Source organism: Carassius gibelio, chromosome B19 (assembly GCF_023724105.1).
Source record: "Carassius gibelio isolate Cgi1373 ecotype wild population from Czech Republic chromosome B19, carGib1.2-hapl.c, whole genome shotgun sequence".
In the NCBI taxonomy this organism is placed as follows: Eukaryota; Metazoa; Chordata; class Actinopteri; order Cypriniformes; family Cyprinidae; genus Carassius; species Carassius gibelio.
In genome coordinates, this window is record NC_068414.1 from 19,831,704 (window position 1) to 19,851,084 (window position 19,381).

The 19,381-nt window shown below is 38.0% G+C and overlaps 1 protein-coding gene across 1 annotated transcript in view; it reads right to left on the reverse strand.

Annotated features, from left to right (window-relative positions):
• LOC127978954 (CUB and sushi domain-containing protein 2) overlaps window positions 1-19,381 on the reverse strand; it is a 274,020-nt gene that overhangs the window by 93,620 nt on the left and 161,019 nt on the right. The window contains exons 13-24 of the mRNA XM_052583978.1: window positions 16,163-16,345; window positions 14,183-14,509; window positions 12,738-12,932; window positions 11,838-11,976; window positions 10,464-10,651; window positions 9,186-9,374; window positions 8,750-8,866; window positions 6,287-6,502; window positions 6,010-6,198; window positions 4,763-4,932; window positions 4,513-4,669; window positions 4,179-4,370 (exon numbers count right to left, since the gene is read on the reverse strand). Of these exons, the coding sequence (XP_052439938.1) occupies window positions 4,179-4,370; window positions 4,513-4,669; window positions 4,763-4,932; window positions 6,010-6,198; window positions 6,287-6,502; window positions 8,750-8,866; window positions 9,186-9,374; window positions 10,464-10,651; window positions 11,838-11,976; window positions 12,738-12,932; window positions 14,183-14,509; window positions 16,163-16,345 (2,262 nt within the window). The remainder of the gene's footprint in view (window positions 1-4,178; window positions 4,371-4,512; window positions 4,670-4,762; window positions 4,933-6,009; window positions 6,199-6,286; window positions 6,503-8,749; window positions 8,867-9,185; window positions 9,375-10,463; window positions 10,652-11,837; window positions 11,977-12,737; window positions 12,933-14,182; window positions 14,510-16,162; window positions 16,346-19,381) is intronic.

The window sequence follows — 19,381 nt, forward strand, 5'->3', positions numbered from 1 at the left end:
ATCTAAATCCTTGGAGCGAGGATGGTACACGTTGTGCTGTGCAGTGATGCATCATCAGGTGGCAGGGGCGCCTCTTTCCACTTTAAAAGAATACATTCAGCACTGAGCAGAGTTTTATGAGTGATGAGCAGAATAATATGGCAGTATATCACCTCCAGGATTGAGCCTTCCCTGGGGAGGGAATATTTCCTTTGGCTAATATCGCTGATAGTGTTGGTAATATGTCCTGCCCCAGACATGACTATCCATCTTACACTGGGGCAATGGTGGTGGTGCTGGTGGCGGGCAGCGGGGGTACAAATCACTTGTTTGTCTGGAAGCTGGGGCCAGAGCGTGTGACAGTTCCAGTTTCACGGATCAGGGAGTCATGAGAGTGTAATATCCAACCCATGCCATCCTCATCATCATCCCAGAGGTCAAATGCATGTGCATTTACACAGCATAAACTTATACTGTATATACATCCTCTAGACATGGACTGGATTTAGTTTGCTTATAGAATACAGTGCAAATCCCTCTTCTTAATCATTTAAGCTGCCTTTATTTTATTTTATTTGAGGAGTGGCCTGATAGACTAAGTCTACAGGTGCATCTCAATAAATTAGAATGTCGTGGAAAAGATAATTCAAGTAAAAAGCAAAGTAATTCAACTCAAATTGTGAATTGTGACTTGTGTATTAAATAAATTCAATGCACACAGATTGAAGTAGTTGAAGTATTTGGTTCTTTTAATTGTGATGATTTTCGCTCACATTTAACAAAAACCCACCAATTCACTATCTCAACAGATTAGAATACTTAAAAAAAAAAAAAAAGTGAATTGTTGGCCTTCTGGAAAGTATGTCCATTGTTTGGTCTCGTTTCTAATCTTCCTCTTGACAATAGCCCATAGATTCACCATGGGGTTCAGGTCTGGTGAGTTTGCTGGCCAGTCAAGCACACTAACACCATGGACATTTAACCAACTTTTGGTGCATCTGGCAGTGCGGGCAGGTGCGACATCCTGCTGGAAAATGAAATCAGCATCTTCAAAAAGCTGGTCAGCAGAAGAAAGCATGAAGTTCTCCAAAATGTATTGGTAAATGGGTGCAGTGACTTTGGTTTAAAAAAAATAAATAAAAAAAATAGCAGATGACATTGCACCCCAAATCATCACAGACTGTGGGAACTTAACACTGGACTTCAATAAACTTGGGCTATGAGCTTCTCCACCCTTCCTCCAGACCCTAGGACCTTGGTTTCCAAATTAAATACAAAACTTGCTCTCATCTAAAAAACAGGACTTTGGACCACTGGGCAACAGTCCAGTTATTCTTCTCTTTAGCCCAGGTAAGATGCCTCTGATGTTGTCTGTGGTTCAGGAAATTACTTGAAACGTCTGTGTGTGGTGGCTCTTGATGCCCTGACCCCAGCCCCAGTCCATTCCTTGTGAAGTTCACTCAAATTCTTGAATCTATTTTGCTTGACAATCCTCATAAGGCTGCGGTTCTCGTGGTTGGTTGTGCATCTTTTTCTTCCACACTTTTTCTTTCCACTCAACTTTCTGTTAAAATGCTTGGATACAGCACTCTGTGAACAGCCAGCTTCTTTGGCCATAAATGTTTGTGGCTTACCCTCCTTGTGAAGGGTGTCAATGATTGTCTTCTGGACAACTGTCAGATCAGCAGTCTTTCCCATGATTGTGTAGCCTAGTGATCCAAACTGAGAGACCATTTTGAAGGCTCAGGAAAACTTTGCAGGTGTTTTGAGTTGATTAGCTGATTGGCATGTCACCATATTCTAATGTGTTGAGATGAATTGGGGGTATTTCGTTAAATGTGAGCAAAAATCATCACAATTAATATAACCATAGACTTAAACTACTTCAGTCAGTGTGCACTGAATTTAATACACGAGTTTCACAATTTGAGTTGAATTACTGAAATGAACTTTTCAAAGATATTCTAATTTATGGATATTCAACTGTATATATCTGAAATATACACTGTTTTACTAACAAATGTTAAACTTTCCATGAACAAAAATGAGTAATCTGTTTTAATAATTTGGCATGACCACACAAAAGATGTTAATTTGAAATCTGAATATTATTGAATAATAATCTGTTTCTTGTTATACATATACATATACATATTTAAAATTACTTTATTTTCTTTACTGTCTACATTATATCTACATTGTCTGATATCATATGCATAATTATTTTATTTTAGACATTGGCATTTCGGTCATGCCCATTTATGTTCAGTGAGGGTTTTACAGTAATTAAAACATACTGCTTTAGGTCAAAGACTCAAGGTCTTAAAGTGGCTGATGAAACATCTCTTCACCATGACAAATGACTATAGTTAAGGCAAATTACATTTTACATTAAAATGGATTTCACTGGCTCTTTTAAATAAAAGTTTGATGTTTGATTGGGTTGTTGGAGCTTTTTGTTTTCTTATGAAAGGACAGATTGGACACTTTAAATGTTTGAAGAAATTAAACAGTAATACAATGATTTTTTTTTACTCTCTGTAGAAAATTTTAAGAATACAAATATCGATCAACAGTAATCTAATACTACATCCCAAGACAGTTCTGAAGTATAGCTATGTAGCTTTAGTTCAATTAAGGCAGTGGAGGGGCACTTCACACATTTGTGCCATACACTTTCCCTCCACACAGCTCTCCTTGAGTCTCGGACAAGCAATGACACAAATTACACGGTGGCCAGCGCTTGTAGTCATGTGTGATATACATGTCACAAAATGCAAGTGTAATGTGTTCAAATGCACACTTCAGCCTCTCAAGCCATTGTCACACATACTGAAAGGTATAATCACAGACATGGAGACAAACTTTTGATCTTTTCTTTTGATAGTGCAGAGGGAACTGTTGAATGCAAAAGAAAAAAAAAGTGTGAGAAAAGTGAAAAATAATTGGTGTGAAAATCTCACTTTTTTAATCACTATTTTTGTCTTGTTTTCAATGACAAACATTTAAACATTCTAAGATGCATAGATCTAGATATATCTATCTCTCCATCCGTCCATCCATCCGTTGTTGATATTTATATATTGTTTTTATATATAATTTTTTTTTTCTGTTTCTCTCACTCTTTTTTGTGCTTTTTTATCTCATTTTGATGAATGTTCCCATAGTGGACAGTAGAGCCATAAATCACAATAAAACAAACCCATCTTCTTCAACTCCTGAGATGACCTGCTTCGTAAGTCATAAAACTACATTTCTTGCTCTCTCATTCTCTCCAGCTCTCTCTTCCCCTCCCTCTTTTCTCTTATCCTCACCAACTTCTCATTTCTCACTGTCCGCCCTCTGTTTGCTACAGCACTAGTTACTTTCCTGTTGTGGCGGATGAAAAATATTTGTTCATGCCTTTACAGTTCCATTTCTCCTCAGTATATGGGCATTTACATTTTGCCTAAAGGTCTCCATAGGCTCAGGTGGAAAGCACCATAATTCAAAATTCAACAGCATTGCAGAATGCCTTGAAAACTGGGTCTGTGACAAACTCACATTGAGGAGAACGCAGGCTGAGTGTAAGGGTGGATGGTAGAAGACACATACAGATGAAGAAAAAAATCATAAGCACTTCAATTAATATAACTCTCTCTGACTTGGGGGATCATATTCATGAAGCACATTCTCAGAGTGTATCATATAACACCATATGGCAGATTTAGAGTTTGTGATAAAATACAGTAATTAGGATTTCCTGGAATGCCATAAGTTATAGTACTTCAGTGAGGACTTCCTGCATAAGGGCACCCTCCGGCTTCCAGTATGAATGAAACAGACACTGCATGTGTTTATAGTGTCCCATAATGCTTACACAATCAAAACAAAACAACAAATTAAATTAAAAGAAAAATTAAATTAAATAAAAAGTGAGATGTAATGTAAAATGTAAAATAATAATAATAATAATAATAATAATAATAATAATAATAATAATAATAATAATTTAAAAATAGAACTCAATGTAATGTTCTAGCTTTGCTATATTTATCTTTAAAAAAAAAAAAAAAAAGAAAGTTGTGCAAGTATTCCCCCTAGGTATTGAACATATATTTTGTGTTATCATATCAAAGTTTGAAATCTTGTCCTTAAAGCAACTCCCTAAAGGAGTAAGTGTGAGTGTGAATGAGGCTGAGCATTCAGTAGCATCTTACCAACACACAGTGGGAGTGGGCTGTCCCATGCTCTCCTCTCCCCTCTGAGACATGTCAAAACCTCCGGGCCTTTTAAAGTGTAGCCAGGATCACAGCTATATGACACCGTGCTGCCTGCGAAGTGACCTTTGTCCTCCCGTTTAAATCCGAACTGAGGCACACCTGGGTCCTCGCACTTCACCAACTCAAAACCTGCAGTAAGACGGGGAAAAAAAGAGTGTGTCCTTCAAAACATCTCCTGTGCTTGGTAGATAGGTATCCATCCATCTATTTATGTGCACACACACAAACATACTGCGGTGTAATGGCTGCAAGGTGTCAGTGTGCTACTCACTGGTGAAGTGCAGCTCGAAGCCTTTGCTAGTATTGTCACTGTTGCTAATGAACTCCAGCCACATTGTGCTGGACGTGCTGTTTAGAGTGATATCCATCATCTCTGTGCCTGTGAAGATGCCCAGCAGTCTGGCGCTGTTACTGCTACCATCATACACCTGAAACACACACAAAACAGTCACATACAGTCATCATATACTTTACAAACCAACATAACACATAAGTAAGAATGCACACTAAGTCACAAAAACCTTAAGCAAGTCGTCCTCCTCCAGGCGGAAATCCCGCGCTCTGAGCTGGATCCCTTTACCGGTTTGGCTTTGGATGGAGTAGATGCACTCATGGTTGTTACCGTAGTAACCAGGGTAGTTGGGAGAGAGTAAAACGCCTTGTTTCCCGGTTACAGATGATCCACATTCAGCTGCAGCAAGGGAGGTAAGAAGTCAGATGACCTCTGACAAACGACATCTCAGATAAACATAAACATAATTATACACTCATGCTGGCAGTCAGGGGGTGGTGTGTGTTTGTGAATGAGTGCAAGTCAAGCTCTCTCCCAAATATTGCTCGGATATTGAACCACAACATTCAATTTAAAACTATAGCTACTTTTACCTGTAAGTTAATCATTTTTGTGATATTATGGATTATAACTGATACATCAATTTTTTTAAATGCTTAAAGTGAATTTGGGCATCACATCTTTCATACTAATTTTAAGATTTTCTAAAACAGTTTTACTAATTTTGTGTATTTAAAAGATTAATTTTCAGTGAGAGCAAAGGCAATCTAAAAGTAAAAAGGGTTAATAAGCAAGCATTATTAAATACCCTGATAAATAAATAAATAAAATCTCCAATATCAGCCAATAACTTATATATCATGCATCCCTTGTAACAACAAGTTTGCTTAATTAACATTGATTAGAAAAATATTGGCTGTTTTTCTGGATGATGTTTTTGGAATAAATAACTGTCATACCCAACAGATCTTAACTGAAGTAAACCATATGTCATTTATTTAAATACAGGGACGTTGACAAACATAAATACATAAATAAACATATGTTTACATATAGTTTTCACAAGAGTGGTAAACAAATATGAAGCAAGGATGAGCCAAGATATTGCTGCAGAAATACATAATACCTAATTACTTGATGTCAAAATCATAATGTTATGAAACCACATTCTAAATGTAACATCTAAGCCATTCCAGCACGAATTAAATTGAAGAAGTCTGGTCTCCAAGATGCTGATATCTACCATTACACTAATGCTGATTAAGCATTAGGCTAAATTTAGGGCTGGTGCTGTGGTTTTATTTTCAGATGGTGAGTCATAACCTTTTTCTTCCTGTCTGGTTTTGAGCAGAGCTGCTTTAGTCTTTTACTTTGAGATATAAAGTTTTAGAATGTGTGTGTGTGTGTGTCTGAGCACATGAGGGGACATTTATTAATTTGCGAACAAAGCAAAATGAAAAGCATGTGACCACCTACCAACACACCTTGGCAGAGGGGAACTCCAAACCCGCCGACGCCCCCCTAGACACACCACCCTCGCAGGCCCCTCGAGACGGTATCCCGGAAAACAGGAAAAGATTAGCGCATCCCCAACCCCGAACTGCAGCCCCTTACGAGTGCTGAAGGGGGGGACGCCGGGATCTTCACAGGGCTCCAGATCGTATTCTGAGGGGAACAGAAGAAGGATTGATCATTTTCAGATTCTTCTGTTATAAATGTCATGTAGTTTAAGCTGCCGTGCAAAGGTCTCTACCTGAGAAAGTGATGTTGAAGCCCTCATAGGACACAGAGAAGTCAGAGAGGAAACGGATCTGAGCAGTGTAGTTGCCAAAAAGTCCAGCACTAAGAGGGGGCGGCAGTGTAGACCCGGTCAATCTCCACAGGGGTTGAGAAAAACTACCATTTTCTGTGACTAAAAGGTGGTCGTGTGGACTCTCCAAGTGAAAAGTGTGAAAGGTAAACTGGACACCTGCGGAGATTGAGAGGAGGAGGAAAACACTGAATATAGATGAACTGTTTATAAGTTCACAAAAGGCTTCAATAACAAAACTGCAAGAAAACGTATTTCAAACCGTCAGATTTACCCGGATTTCTGTGGCAAGTTGTTCAAATGTAATCTGATCAGATTTTGGCCATCGGATTGGATCAAATCTTGAAAATGTGTTGTTAAAAAAAAAATCTGAATTAGATCACAAAATCCAGTTTTTGTTTTGATCTGAATTACATCCTTACTTTGTGTTGTTCAAAATGTTTTAGTAAGATTAGGATACTTTTGACACACAAAAAAATGGATTACTAGAAAGAAAGGTACAAAAGCTGTCACTGGGGGAGTACCTTCTCAAAAGGTACACTTTTGTACCTATTGGGTACTTATACGTACATTTTAGGTACTAATATGTACCTTTAAGGTACAAATATGGACTGTTTAGGTACAAAAGGTGTATGTCGTGAAAATAAAGTGACCTTTTTTTTTTTGAGTGTGTGCATTGCAAAACTAGAATGCAAAACTTTTTTTTTTTCTCTCATTTTTCCATTACCATAGCCCCTTTCACACTGCACGTTAGATCCGGAAAATTGCCGAGTCGGCTTCTGTGTGAAACCAAACACGTCCCAGGTCGGGGACCTAGTAACATTGCCGGGTTCAGTCCCGAAACAAGCGCTGTGTGAACAAAAGCCAGAACTAATGCGGTAAAGGGTTTGTCATTTTGATCACGTTATCGCACAAATTTTATACCGGGTGGTTTGGAGGAAGACCAACGTTCACGACAAAATAAATATGTGCAAACTGTAATGAAGTAGATATCAATTAGTTCCTCACTTTCAGCGCTTAAGCTGAGATCGTTCGTTAGCTTAAGTGAAAGTTAAAATGCCTAGTGTTTTGACTCGTGTATTACACTTAACATCCTGATGTCACGTCTCTTTACGGGACCTTTACGGGTTGTGTGTGAAAGTAAGCATAGATTCTTGGTAATCACTGGCAAGTTTGAAAGTGCAAAATCTAGCGACCCGGGAATAATTGCAGGGACACATTACACGTGTATTTTCCAGAATCGCAGTGTGAAAGGGGCTTATGTCTCTTTAAGGGCTCCACAGAGATTTGGAAATCTGAAAAGGTCTGTATCTGATTCAGTGTGATCCAATCCAATTTTGATTTGAAAAACAGGCACAAAAGTTAGATGGGTTAGATGGATCATATGGAATTTCGAATTTCCAGATCATTCTGATCCAGATTAAACTTTTTGAACAACTGGCCCCTGCTCCTACAATTTTTTCACAACAGACAAAAGGCACAAACAACGACACACCATATAAACACTAACAGCGCAAAGTAGAAAAAGTATGTGAATCCCTAGGCTAATGATTTATCCAGAAGTTAGCATCAGCTGTGTTCAATCAATGAGGTGAGATTGAAGATGTTAGTCAAAGCTGCTCTGTACTTTATAAAAAAAGAATTGCTAAATTTTGGAGTTTTCTATTCAAAAGAAGCACTGCCTCGTGTGAACTGCATCTCCAACAAAAGAGGTCTCCGAATGCCAAAGATTAAGGATTGTTGACATGCATAAAGCTAGAAAGGGTTCGAAAAGCATCTCTGAAAGCCTTGATGTTTATCAGTCGATGGCAAGACGAGCTCGGCTTCTCTTTCTAGGAGTGGGCGTCTTGCAAGAAGAATCCTAGAATGTCAGCTAAAGACTTAGAGAAATATCTGGAACACGCTAATGTTTCTGTCAAGGTGATTATGATGCATGAAACGCTAAACAATAACAGTGGAGGAAGATTCACTGCTGCATTTGTCGAGTCCTCACGAGCATGTGGATGCTCCACAGTGGACAGATCAAACTAGAAGGAAAAGATGACTTTGAAATGTAAGTACAGTGGTCCATCATGATTTGAATGTAGTCCTGACCACAACCACATCTGGTATGATTTCATGAGAGAGTGATTCATGCCATAGAGGAATATAATTGAACGGAACCAATTTTGTAAAATGAAATGGTGCAAATTCCTCTTGGCTGCTGTTCAGGTGTGATCTACAACTACAGAAACTATTTGCTTGAGGTTACAGCTGCCAGAAGAAAGTCCACCAGTTATTAAATCCATACTTCTTCCATCCTATATTGTTTACCATGCATGCCCATGGAAACATTATTGTTTGTGTTTCATTTAAAAACACTGTCTATTCCTGTCAAAGAAAGCACCAGCTTCAAAAAGGCCTCACCTTTACCATGTGAAGTTTCAATCATCCATGTACAGTTGAGGTTATGGGGGTAGAAGTCAGGAAACCCAGGGGACAGAATAGTGCCGCTGTTCCCCTGAATAAACCCACCACAAAGTGCTAGAGGAAAGAGAAAAAGATAAAGGCTATTTGTCAAAACACTGAGCGCAGTCCTACTGAAACAAACAGGAAGTGCTCTTTTGAAGGACATCAACATATGGAGGCAGACTATTCCTATCATTACCCATGGGGAAAAATCAATAATGACCTTAAATATTCAAAGCCTTGTGGAATAGGAGAAGGGAGCGGAAAGGGTAGCTTCAAACCGTAAAGGCCCTTCCAGTCTGGGAGCGATTACGTCGCTTGAATAAATGACCTATCTCTAATGTGTCCTTTTCCCTGGCGGTAACCATTTTAGTAGGTAAAGAGTGGACCGTACCATCACAGCTGGGCAGGGGGCGACTCCATTGGAAGTTAGGCTCACACTCAAGGGGCTCATGGTCACTGAGAGTGTAACCTGCTTCGCAACTGAACGTCACCAGCGCCCCCACATAGAAGTCATTGCCGTGCCGCTGACCATTGACTGGGATTCCAGGATCAACGCAATGGTCAGACTGGAGCTGCAAGGCTTGTGAAGAGAAAACGTACAAACATTACTGTGGAAAATGGCCAATGATCTTCAGGGCAGAAGTTTATTCTAAATGCATTAGAAACTTAGAAAAATATATATATATATTCACATATACGTGTGTGTGTATTTACATATAATGGTAATTTCCTGTTTTTACATTTAGATATCCTTTGGCATCATCTAATGCTCACTTAATGTTTAAAAACAACGATAATTTAATAACACTGTTAAATGCACTCTTGCAAATCTCAGAATCCATTTTTTTTAAATAAATCATACTGTTATAAATCCATATATAAAATGATTTTAGTTAAGTTAATACTATTTTCTAGAATGTTCTGCCTATCTGGATCATTCAAAGTTGTATCATTCTTGTAGATGCAAGTAATACCAAGTCTTCGAAAGCACTTTCTGCTTGAGTTGATGTACTCAATAATTTAAGATGAACTGAGATTTATCGAGAAACAACAAGAAAAGGTTACAAACATGAGTCATCCAAGCATAAAAGCCATTCTTTCAGTTCACAAAACTGTGACGGAGTTAATTCTACAGTCTTGTGTGTATGAACGTGTGCACAGTTCCTTGTGTCATGTGTTTGCGCATGACTGAAATCATCTCACAACATAATCACCATCCTATTAGATCATAATTACAGGACCTGATTAAAATCACTGCATATTAAAAGAGCATGTGACTATTTATAATGATGCCTTCATAGCTGCAAGCATTCACAGGTATCTGTGCTATCAGATCCTTGTAATTGCAGCCATGAAATGCATTAGAGAGAAGATAATATCAAGTTTTATCTAGCTAGCATGCTTTGACTAAATTCTGAACATTGTAGGAGACTTTGAATATGAAGCACACTTATTACATTTATTTTTTTTAACAATGCAATTAATAGTATTGTGATATTTTACCATGTGCATTCTCTATACAAGTACATACGTAAGCATTTATAAGTAAAATAAGTTCTGTGGTAAACATTCTTTGAATTACAGCTTACAAATATAGAAATAAATGTTACCAAAGTGACCCTTTTCAGATCAAAACAGTAATAATAAATGCAATAGCAGATCATCATACTCTCATATCGGATGCGGAAGCCAATGTCTGAGTGACTCTTGTCAGTGGTGAAGAGCAGGTACAGGAAGCTGGAGGTGCTGATGAGGAACTGTGGGACCTGTGTACCCTGATAACTGCCAATCAGAGGGGAAGAAGGATAGCGTCCATCTCGTACCTCAAGCACATCGTAGTTAACCTCTGTCCGGAATCTGTGGATCAGAACAGTGCTATGCATCAGCATGGCAGCTTCACCTCAAAGTTAGGCTACATGGATTCATCACAGTCTTGTTCGCTTGTGTTCCTGGAGGATATCACATATTTACAGCTAGAAAAGTGATACTACATCATTCAAACTGAAGACTCTGCAGCAGCAGCCCACTAAAGCCCTGCTGCTCTCTGTACTCACAGTCTGATGGAGCACATGAACTGTCCCTACAGCCTCACCTTTAAAGAATTTTCCCAACAACAATTGAGGGAAAATACAAACATTCGCACTAAACATGTACACATACAGAGAATGAAGAAACCTCTGGAACCAGTGGAAGAAGAATTCTGAAACCGCATTAGTCTGTCTCATGCCATATGCTAAAATGTATATGGACACCCTTTCTGATGAATGAGTTTGGGTATTTTATGAATGTAATTGAAGACAAATTGTATTGCTATTATATACAATTGCATTCTAGCATGCTTTTGGGAAATTCACCCCTGGACGAAATATAATATAATAAATAACTGGCCTGTTAAACTGCTGTTGAATTGTCCTTGTGTTACATCATTTACATTTAGCCATTTAGCAGACACAAAAGCAATGAAATGCAAGTGTTATGACAAGTCTCGGTTAGCCCAACGCACTACACGTAGCAATTTATATATAAAAGCCGTTTCTTGAAGATTTGTAAGTTACTAAGGATAAAAGCATCTGCTAAATAAAATACAAAATAAATAAATAAATAATAGAGACAAAACAAAATACACATCAAGAACAAAACAAAAAACAAAACAAAACAAAAAGAATAAAAACAAGAACAGAGAACATAACCAAACAAACAAAATAAAAGCAAAATGGAAACTCTCCAAACAGTTGATTGCATTTGATGTTCTTTTTTCATAAATGTTTAACAATCAAATGAGTGTAGATCAAGCCATTCTATACAAACAGAAGTAGGAGATATTTATATTGATTCAGAACAAATCCTTGTAATAGCTTGGGAAATAAACAGCCAGATACTCTTATTTCAAGTCTAAAGTGAACATCTGCAATGCGCAATAGTGACCTATTTATGAAATGATGATAACCAACAGAATGAAAGACAGGAGGGGAAAATGAAAATGGGGGGCTTATTAAGAACAACATGACAGTTCAGAAAAGAGAAAGTGAAGTCTTGTACGTACTTGTCAAAGATGATCTTAATAGGATATCCTGGCGGAGCCTCAATGATCCACTCACAATTGAGGGCCTCTTTATAAAGCTCAGGCCAGCCTGGGGACAGAATGATGCCACTAGAAGCCTTCAAGTTTCCACCACATGGGGCTAAAGAACAAGAGAAAATGAAAAGATTATTTTGTTGCCAGATTTTAAGGGCAACTTTTCTGGGGGCTGATTTTTACAGGCTGAATATTAACATTTAATAAGGTACAATTTTGACCTGCAAAATTGCATAGCATAAAAATATCTGACCAAGAGGGGATCAAAACATCACATACTGAAGTTTTGACTAAATGCAAAGAACAAAATGTATGAACCTGCAGGTATTGCAGTGTTGATGTTACATTTTCAAATGTTGTATCTTGTTCTTTGTGGTGCATTGGATGGCTGCAGCTTTATCCACAACATATTCAATTCCAAATATGTATTCAAATACAAAATGCAAAATCTAAAAACAGAATGTCCTCAATGACTGAGGTGGATGATCTCATCTTTAAATGTGTACTATAAAAAGGCATTACCCAATAAATGGCATAATATGATTTGTAGTACACAGCAGTGCATTAAAAAAAAAAAAAAAAAAAAAAAAAAAAAAAAAGATGTGTTTTTCATTTGGAAGAATTCAGGCAGTTAATACTTCTACAGCACATTCTGAAAGTAAAGATTATGACTTTTTTGTACCACTGACATTTCAGGAAAACCAACATTTTGGTCTCTCTCCGAATGTACTTAATGAAAAACCAGATTGAACAAACTTTCTAAAAGTTCAGTAAAGTGCAAAAAGAGTTAGAGTATATAATTTTGTCTTTATTACAAGCCGACTTGTGAATTATGAAATGTGCATATTTATTTGAATGAGGACTGACCTTCACAACGTGGCACAGCATTGTCCCACACAACATTTCCATCTTTGAGAATGCATGAGATAGTCTGTGATCCATGGGTCTTCATAAACCCCTCCTCACAAAGAAAAGAGATGGAGCTGCCCAGCTGTAGACTCTCACCAAAGCGTTTTCCGTTTACTGGAACTCCGGGGTCGGGACACTCGTTGTGCCGGAAAGCTTCACAGAAAAAAACAAAACAAAATAACAACAACAACAAATCAATTTTTTTTATTTATCATATTAAATCGTTTTGTTGTTTTTTTTTCAATCCAGTGCCTGTCCGCATTTTGTAAAAAACAAAGAAACAAACAAAATAGTTTTCATGAATGGACAACTTTTACAAAGCCCCATATAAATTAAAGAGGGAGTTCTCAATATGGCCACTGAACTGAAGCCTTCTCGGCTCATCGTTTCAGCCGTACAACTACACTAATTCATTTGAGTTAGAACAAAATATTGATTTATGTGCCTCCCTAAGTTTCGTGCCTCATTGCTACTCAGTACCCATCGACAGGACTTCAGAGAAGATGTATTACCAGCAGACAAAATCTCTCCAGAAAATCTGTTCTATCCGGGTACAGCACATCACTAAAGCCAAGGTCATGGGTTCGATTCCCCGAGAATGCAGGAGAACTGACAAAATGTATCATTGTGGATAAAAGCTTCATCTGTCATAGACAAATTCAATGTAAAACTAAAATCTTTAAAGCTCTTATTGCGTTTCCCTTCATGGATTGGACGTGAATTCCTTCTTCGTGATAAACATGTTGTCTCGAAAGGGTCTCAAACGCAACGATTGTGCATGCAATCCATCACCATCATGTGCCAACATGTTCTTCGATGGAGTTTGTCATCTTCTTAATTAACATGAATGATTGGAGCATCCCTCCCACTCCCCCAAAAAACCCACCGCATGGGGAGTCAAACCATTTGGGATCACCTCCCGACAGCTTCAATTAAGTGTGGCTTTATTTAATTATATATGTATTTGGAAATAAATTCTAATTAAATCTGCGGCTCTTGTTGTTCTTCCTCACACGGATACTGAAGCATATATCAACTCCGCTGCCATACGCTATGCCCCGTGAATAGTGATTACTGAAGGACGACTGATATCGAGTGGTGAAATACAGACAATTCTCTCCTGGGGGGAAATAAACATTTTCTTAATATGTCTCATATAACAAGACAGCTTTTGAGCTTTTTTATTAACTCCTGGAAACTTTCCAAATTTGGCGCATGCCACCACTGACAAAACATCTGAACACTATTGTTATCTATTATACATTGACTTTTTGGTCTCTAACTTCAATGTGACGTTAGACTTAAAAGTATGAGCAGGTTTGCCCGAAATAACTTGCATTAATTATTCATTTTTACCACAGAAAATAAAAAGTCATGAATTTAGAGCTGTCTTCAAAACGTACTGGTGAAAGTGATGTTGAAGCCACGCTCTGTGTACGTATGATCAGTCAGAAACTCCAGCCTGGCCACGTGGCCGCTGGTAGTGATGGGTGATGGCAGCACATCTCCAGAAAAGGTGCCCAGAATTGGTGACTCTGCCTTGCCGCCGTCTTTAATAGACAGGAAGTCAAACTGTTTCTCCATGCTCAGGTCGTTGAAGGCCAGGTTGATGCGGCTCTCAGGTTTGGCGATTATCAGCCACACGCAGTGCATGTTGTTTCCGTACTCCTGAGGATAGTTTGGTGATAGCAGGACCCCAGACGGAGTTGTGAAGTTGAAGAAACACGAAACTGAGAAAAGGACAAAGAGATAAAACAAGAAACAGTTAAAGCACAGGAGGCATCGTGCGTCAAACTGTGAGGCAAACTCGAGATTAAAACTGCCACTGAAGCTAAAATCAATTCACAATGCATAGGGAGGTCATTTGTTGTTGCTTAAACAATGCAGCAAGACAAAAGAGGCAAAAATTACAGCTTGGAGGATGTGCACAGTGTGATAGCAGCATCCGTAACTGCAATGTATAAGACCTCACAGACCCTGACATAAGACATTTTCTGAAATGTTCACTGTTTTTGCTCATATAACCTACACTTGTAAAAATAAAGGTGACAGAATTTTTTTTTTCTTTTTTTTTTTTTCTTGCAGTGATGCCATTGAAGATCCATTTATGGTTCCTCAATAGTTTTTCTTTTCTTAGTGAGAAGGACATTTTAATGATCTAAAGCACCCTTTGTTCCATTATAAAGAGCGTTTTGTGCAACATAAGTTTCAATGGATGTTAAAGGTTCTTCATGGAACCAAGGATGCCATTTAAGAACATCACTTTTTATTTTTTTATTAGTAGTTTCTCCTAAAGGTGATTTGGGAAATTTGATGTTAACATACTCCCAGAATGATGTGCCAAGACAACCAGAAGCAAGCCATTCGTATGTTAATATCCCCAGAAAAAAGTATAATGACTCTGGCTTTGTGGAAACACTTATCTTTTGAAACGTATCCATTTGTTGAACCTGACGCACCAACATTGGCTCAACCAATGGCGTGACTTAATACTGAATAAAAATATTGGGTGCATGACACCCCAGTGTACATGTATACTGTGATCTTGCCTACTGCAGAAGATAATATGACTGAAGATGCTGCAAAGAAAGGGAGATGTTAATCTGCTGGGAATATCCACAGACATTAACTCATTTAAAGGATTTGGGACAAGGCTGAGAGGGCAATAAGCATCACTAAATAGCCATGGGGAGAATGAAAATGAGCTCAGTGGTGGACTGAAGATGAATCGTTACAGTTCCACCTCATATGAATGACTTTGCTGTCTGAGCTAATAATAATGTCATAAAATAGCAGAAAACAAAGTTGCAAGTCAACTGCAATTCCATTGATGTAATAGGATAGTAGCCATTATAGTGACAAATGACAAGAGTCTGGGGCAAATTGACGTTATGCATGAATCCAAATAACAGAGAAAGAACAATAATATCGAAACAAGTTGGACAAGCTTTAACTGCCATACAAAATTGTATGATATGACACTTAATTCAAGCAAAAACCTTTCTTTAAATGGCGGTAGCAAACAAGAAAATCCACTGACTGAATTTTTACAAACATGTCTCTTTATATTCCTACTTATATTCCTACCCCCCCCCCCCCAGTTTAGTTAAATTCGTTAACTTAATTATATGACTCTAATACCGTAAATAAAGGAACTAAATTCATTAAATTAACTGTTGCTTTGGCTTTCTCTTGAGTTATAGTTAATGATTTAATGGCTCAGACGATGCAAGGAAGTTTCGGTGGGGACATACTGTGCTAAAGACACTGCCATTAAATTCACTTTCTGACGTGTCCAGACAGTAATAATGGTGCGCTATCCTCCCAGGTGTGATCATGTGGGTGTGGAAAGTAATGCATTTTAGGTAAGGTCTGCCACTTACACACACAGCTTGGCTTCTTGGCTGACCACTGATTATTTTTCTGGCAGGAAATGTTCTTTTTTCCTACCAGCTCAAAGGCTGGAAGGCACTCAAAATATAGCTTGTCTCCATGTCGGAAGCCGGTGCCTTCCCTCTTGCCATAGGCTGGGATCCCTGGGTCTCCGCATCCACCCTGGTCAATTTCTGAAATATAAAAATAAGCGTGAGACATACCTTATATACCTTGGGACAAGGTCCATTTTGCCATTTATTTCCATCAAGGTTTTATAAAAGAACAGAAAAGTCAAATGTAATGTCAGTATTTCTGTACCCCAGGCTAACCATTTATTAAATTAGATTAAATTATTTAATCATTCACTACATTACTCTCTCATTTTATTTCTCTTGCTATGATAAAGGTTGTAATAAGCATAGAAATGCATAGCACACAAATGTGTGTTAAAAAAAAATAAATAAAAAAATCATTCTCTTCAGCATTTAACTTGTAACTACTGCATTTTTATAATAGTCATTTGATGGCAAAGCAAAAATTTTTATCAATGATAAAAACAGTTGAGCTGATTAATATTTTTGGAAACAGTGATAAATATGGTCTGTCACCATAAATGCTGGAATCAAAATATATTTCCATTATCACGCACACCTACAGCATATATACAACTCCTTTGCATCTTTCTTAGTCACTCCATCTGACAAAAAAGCATATTCATGCAAGCTACCTCCATTGCTGCCCCAATGACATCTGTGAATGGCTTGCTCTCCAATGAATTGTCTTTTTTCACTCTGTTCCCTTATACCATTACCTGTCTCAACATGTCAGGGCTAATTTAGAATCACAAGGCCAAAGCAAAATAAAGAGGCCACTACTGAAAGAGAAACAGAAAGAGAGCGTGCTAAAGGGAACAATGGAGTAAGATACCTGGACAGACATTTCACATTTTCTGTTCTGATTATGGAAACATATACAAAGTCCTGTCATGAAACTCTAGATGGCACAAGCCGAGCGTTTCTAACTCTAACTGATATAATCACATCATTGTTCACATGGCAAGTGGTTCTAGTTGCATCAGCAGCCAATGAGCTCGCTGCTTAACATTTAAATACCTGGCTAGTGCTTGCTGTAGAAGCTGCAGCGTGTTTCAGAAACCCTCTACCTTCCCCAGCTCCACCTGTATAGATCTGCTACGGTGCATTTTCATGTATGCTATATATGCCGGGTTACGCTAAACACATATATATTATAAAAAAAAAATAATAATGATATATATATATATATATATATATATATATATATATATATATATATATATATATAATATATTATATGCTACACACAAATATTTGATTTAAAAAGGTTTGACTACATGATTCCTAGGTCGCTTTAACAGAGCAGATGATGCATGAACATTCAGATGTGCCTTGATGCCTTCCAACCTCCACATACTGCCAGAGAAGCCAACATTTTTCCTGTTCTGGACAGATGACAGGTCTCTACCTGGACTGAATCTCTATCGTTTATCTTGGGATTTAAACCCTGAGTTTACTTCTGACCATATCAGTCAGTTAAGGCAAGAGGATTGTGAGAGAAAGTGTCTCCTGAGCTGATAAATGTTACGCAGCAAGTCATCCCTGTGGGAGTGTTTGTATGCGTGATTCCTTAAGTGTCCCAGCTAACACTTTGTTACAGCTGTCTTCTGCTTGGTGACAAACAAACTGTCTCTGAGAGATGACATGTGCACTTTTAAAAGGGGCTGCATTTGTTATTTACCCATTTCAAAATTCCTATGATTTATTCATGTCACTTAAGATTTTTTTTTCTCTCTGAGAACACAGATGGAAGTCATTGACTTCCTAATGAAGGATTACTAATAACGCAGGAAGGCACGAGTGCAAATAAATACATTCATCTTTACCCATCATACAAGTTAAGAATGATTTTTTCCCCATCATGCACCTGGGGTCGGCAATAGGCTACGTTCCCTCTGTATTCAGCCATATCTCAGTGTGTATAACAATTCATATCCAGAAACACAAGCTGTGAAATAGATCTGCATATGCGCGTATAAAATATTAAGCAGCACAACTGTTTTCTACGTTGTTATTAATGTTTCTTGAGCACCAAATCAGCCAATTAAAATTATTCTGAGGGATCATGTGACACTGAAGACTGGAGTAATTGTGCTGAAAATCCAGCTTCGCCATCACAGGAATAAATTAGTTTTAAATACAGTCAAACACACACCCACACCCACATACAATATTGTTCAAAATAATAGCAGTACAATGTGACTAACCAGAATAATCAAGGTTTTTAGTATATTTTTTATTGCTACGTGGCAAACAAGTTACCAGTAGGTTCAGTAGATTGTCAGAAAACAAACAAGACCCAGCATTCATGATATGCACGCTCTTAAGGCTGTGCAATTGGGCAATTAGTTGAAAGGGGTGTGTTCAAAAAAATAGCAGTGTCTACCTTTGACTGTACAAACTCAAAACTATTTTGTACAAACATTTTTTTTTTCTGGGATTTAGCAATCCTGTGAATCACTAAACTAATATTTATTTGTATGACCACAGTTTTTTAAAACTGCTTGACATCTGTGTGGCATGGAGTCAACCAACTTGTGGCACCTCTCAGCTGTTATTCCACTCCATGATTCTTTAACAACATTCCACAATTCATTCACATTTCTTGGTTTTGCTTCAGAAACAGCATTTTTGATATCACCCCACAAGTTCTCAATTGGATTAAGGTCTGGAGATTGGGCTGGCCACTCCATAACATTAATTTTGTTGGTTTGGAACCAAGACTTTGCCCGTTTACTAGTGTGTTTTGGGTCATTGTCTTGTTGAAACAACCATTTCAAGGGCATGTCCTCTTCAGCATAGGGCAACATGACCTCTTCAAGTATTTTAACATATGCAAACTGATCCATGATCCCTGGTATGCGATAAATAGGCCCAACACCATAGTAGGAGAAACATGCCCATATCATGATGCTTGCACCTCCATGCTTCACTGTCTTCACTGTGTACTGTGGCTTGAATTCAGAGTTTGGGGGTCGTCTCACAAACTGCCTGTGGCCCTTGGACCCAAAAAGAACAATTTTACTCTCATCAGTCCACAAAATGTTCCTCCATTTCTCTTTAGGCCAGTTGATGTGTTCTTTGGCAAATTGTAACCTCTTCTGCACATGCCTTTTTTTTAACAGAGGGACT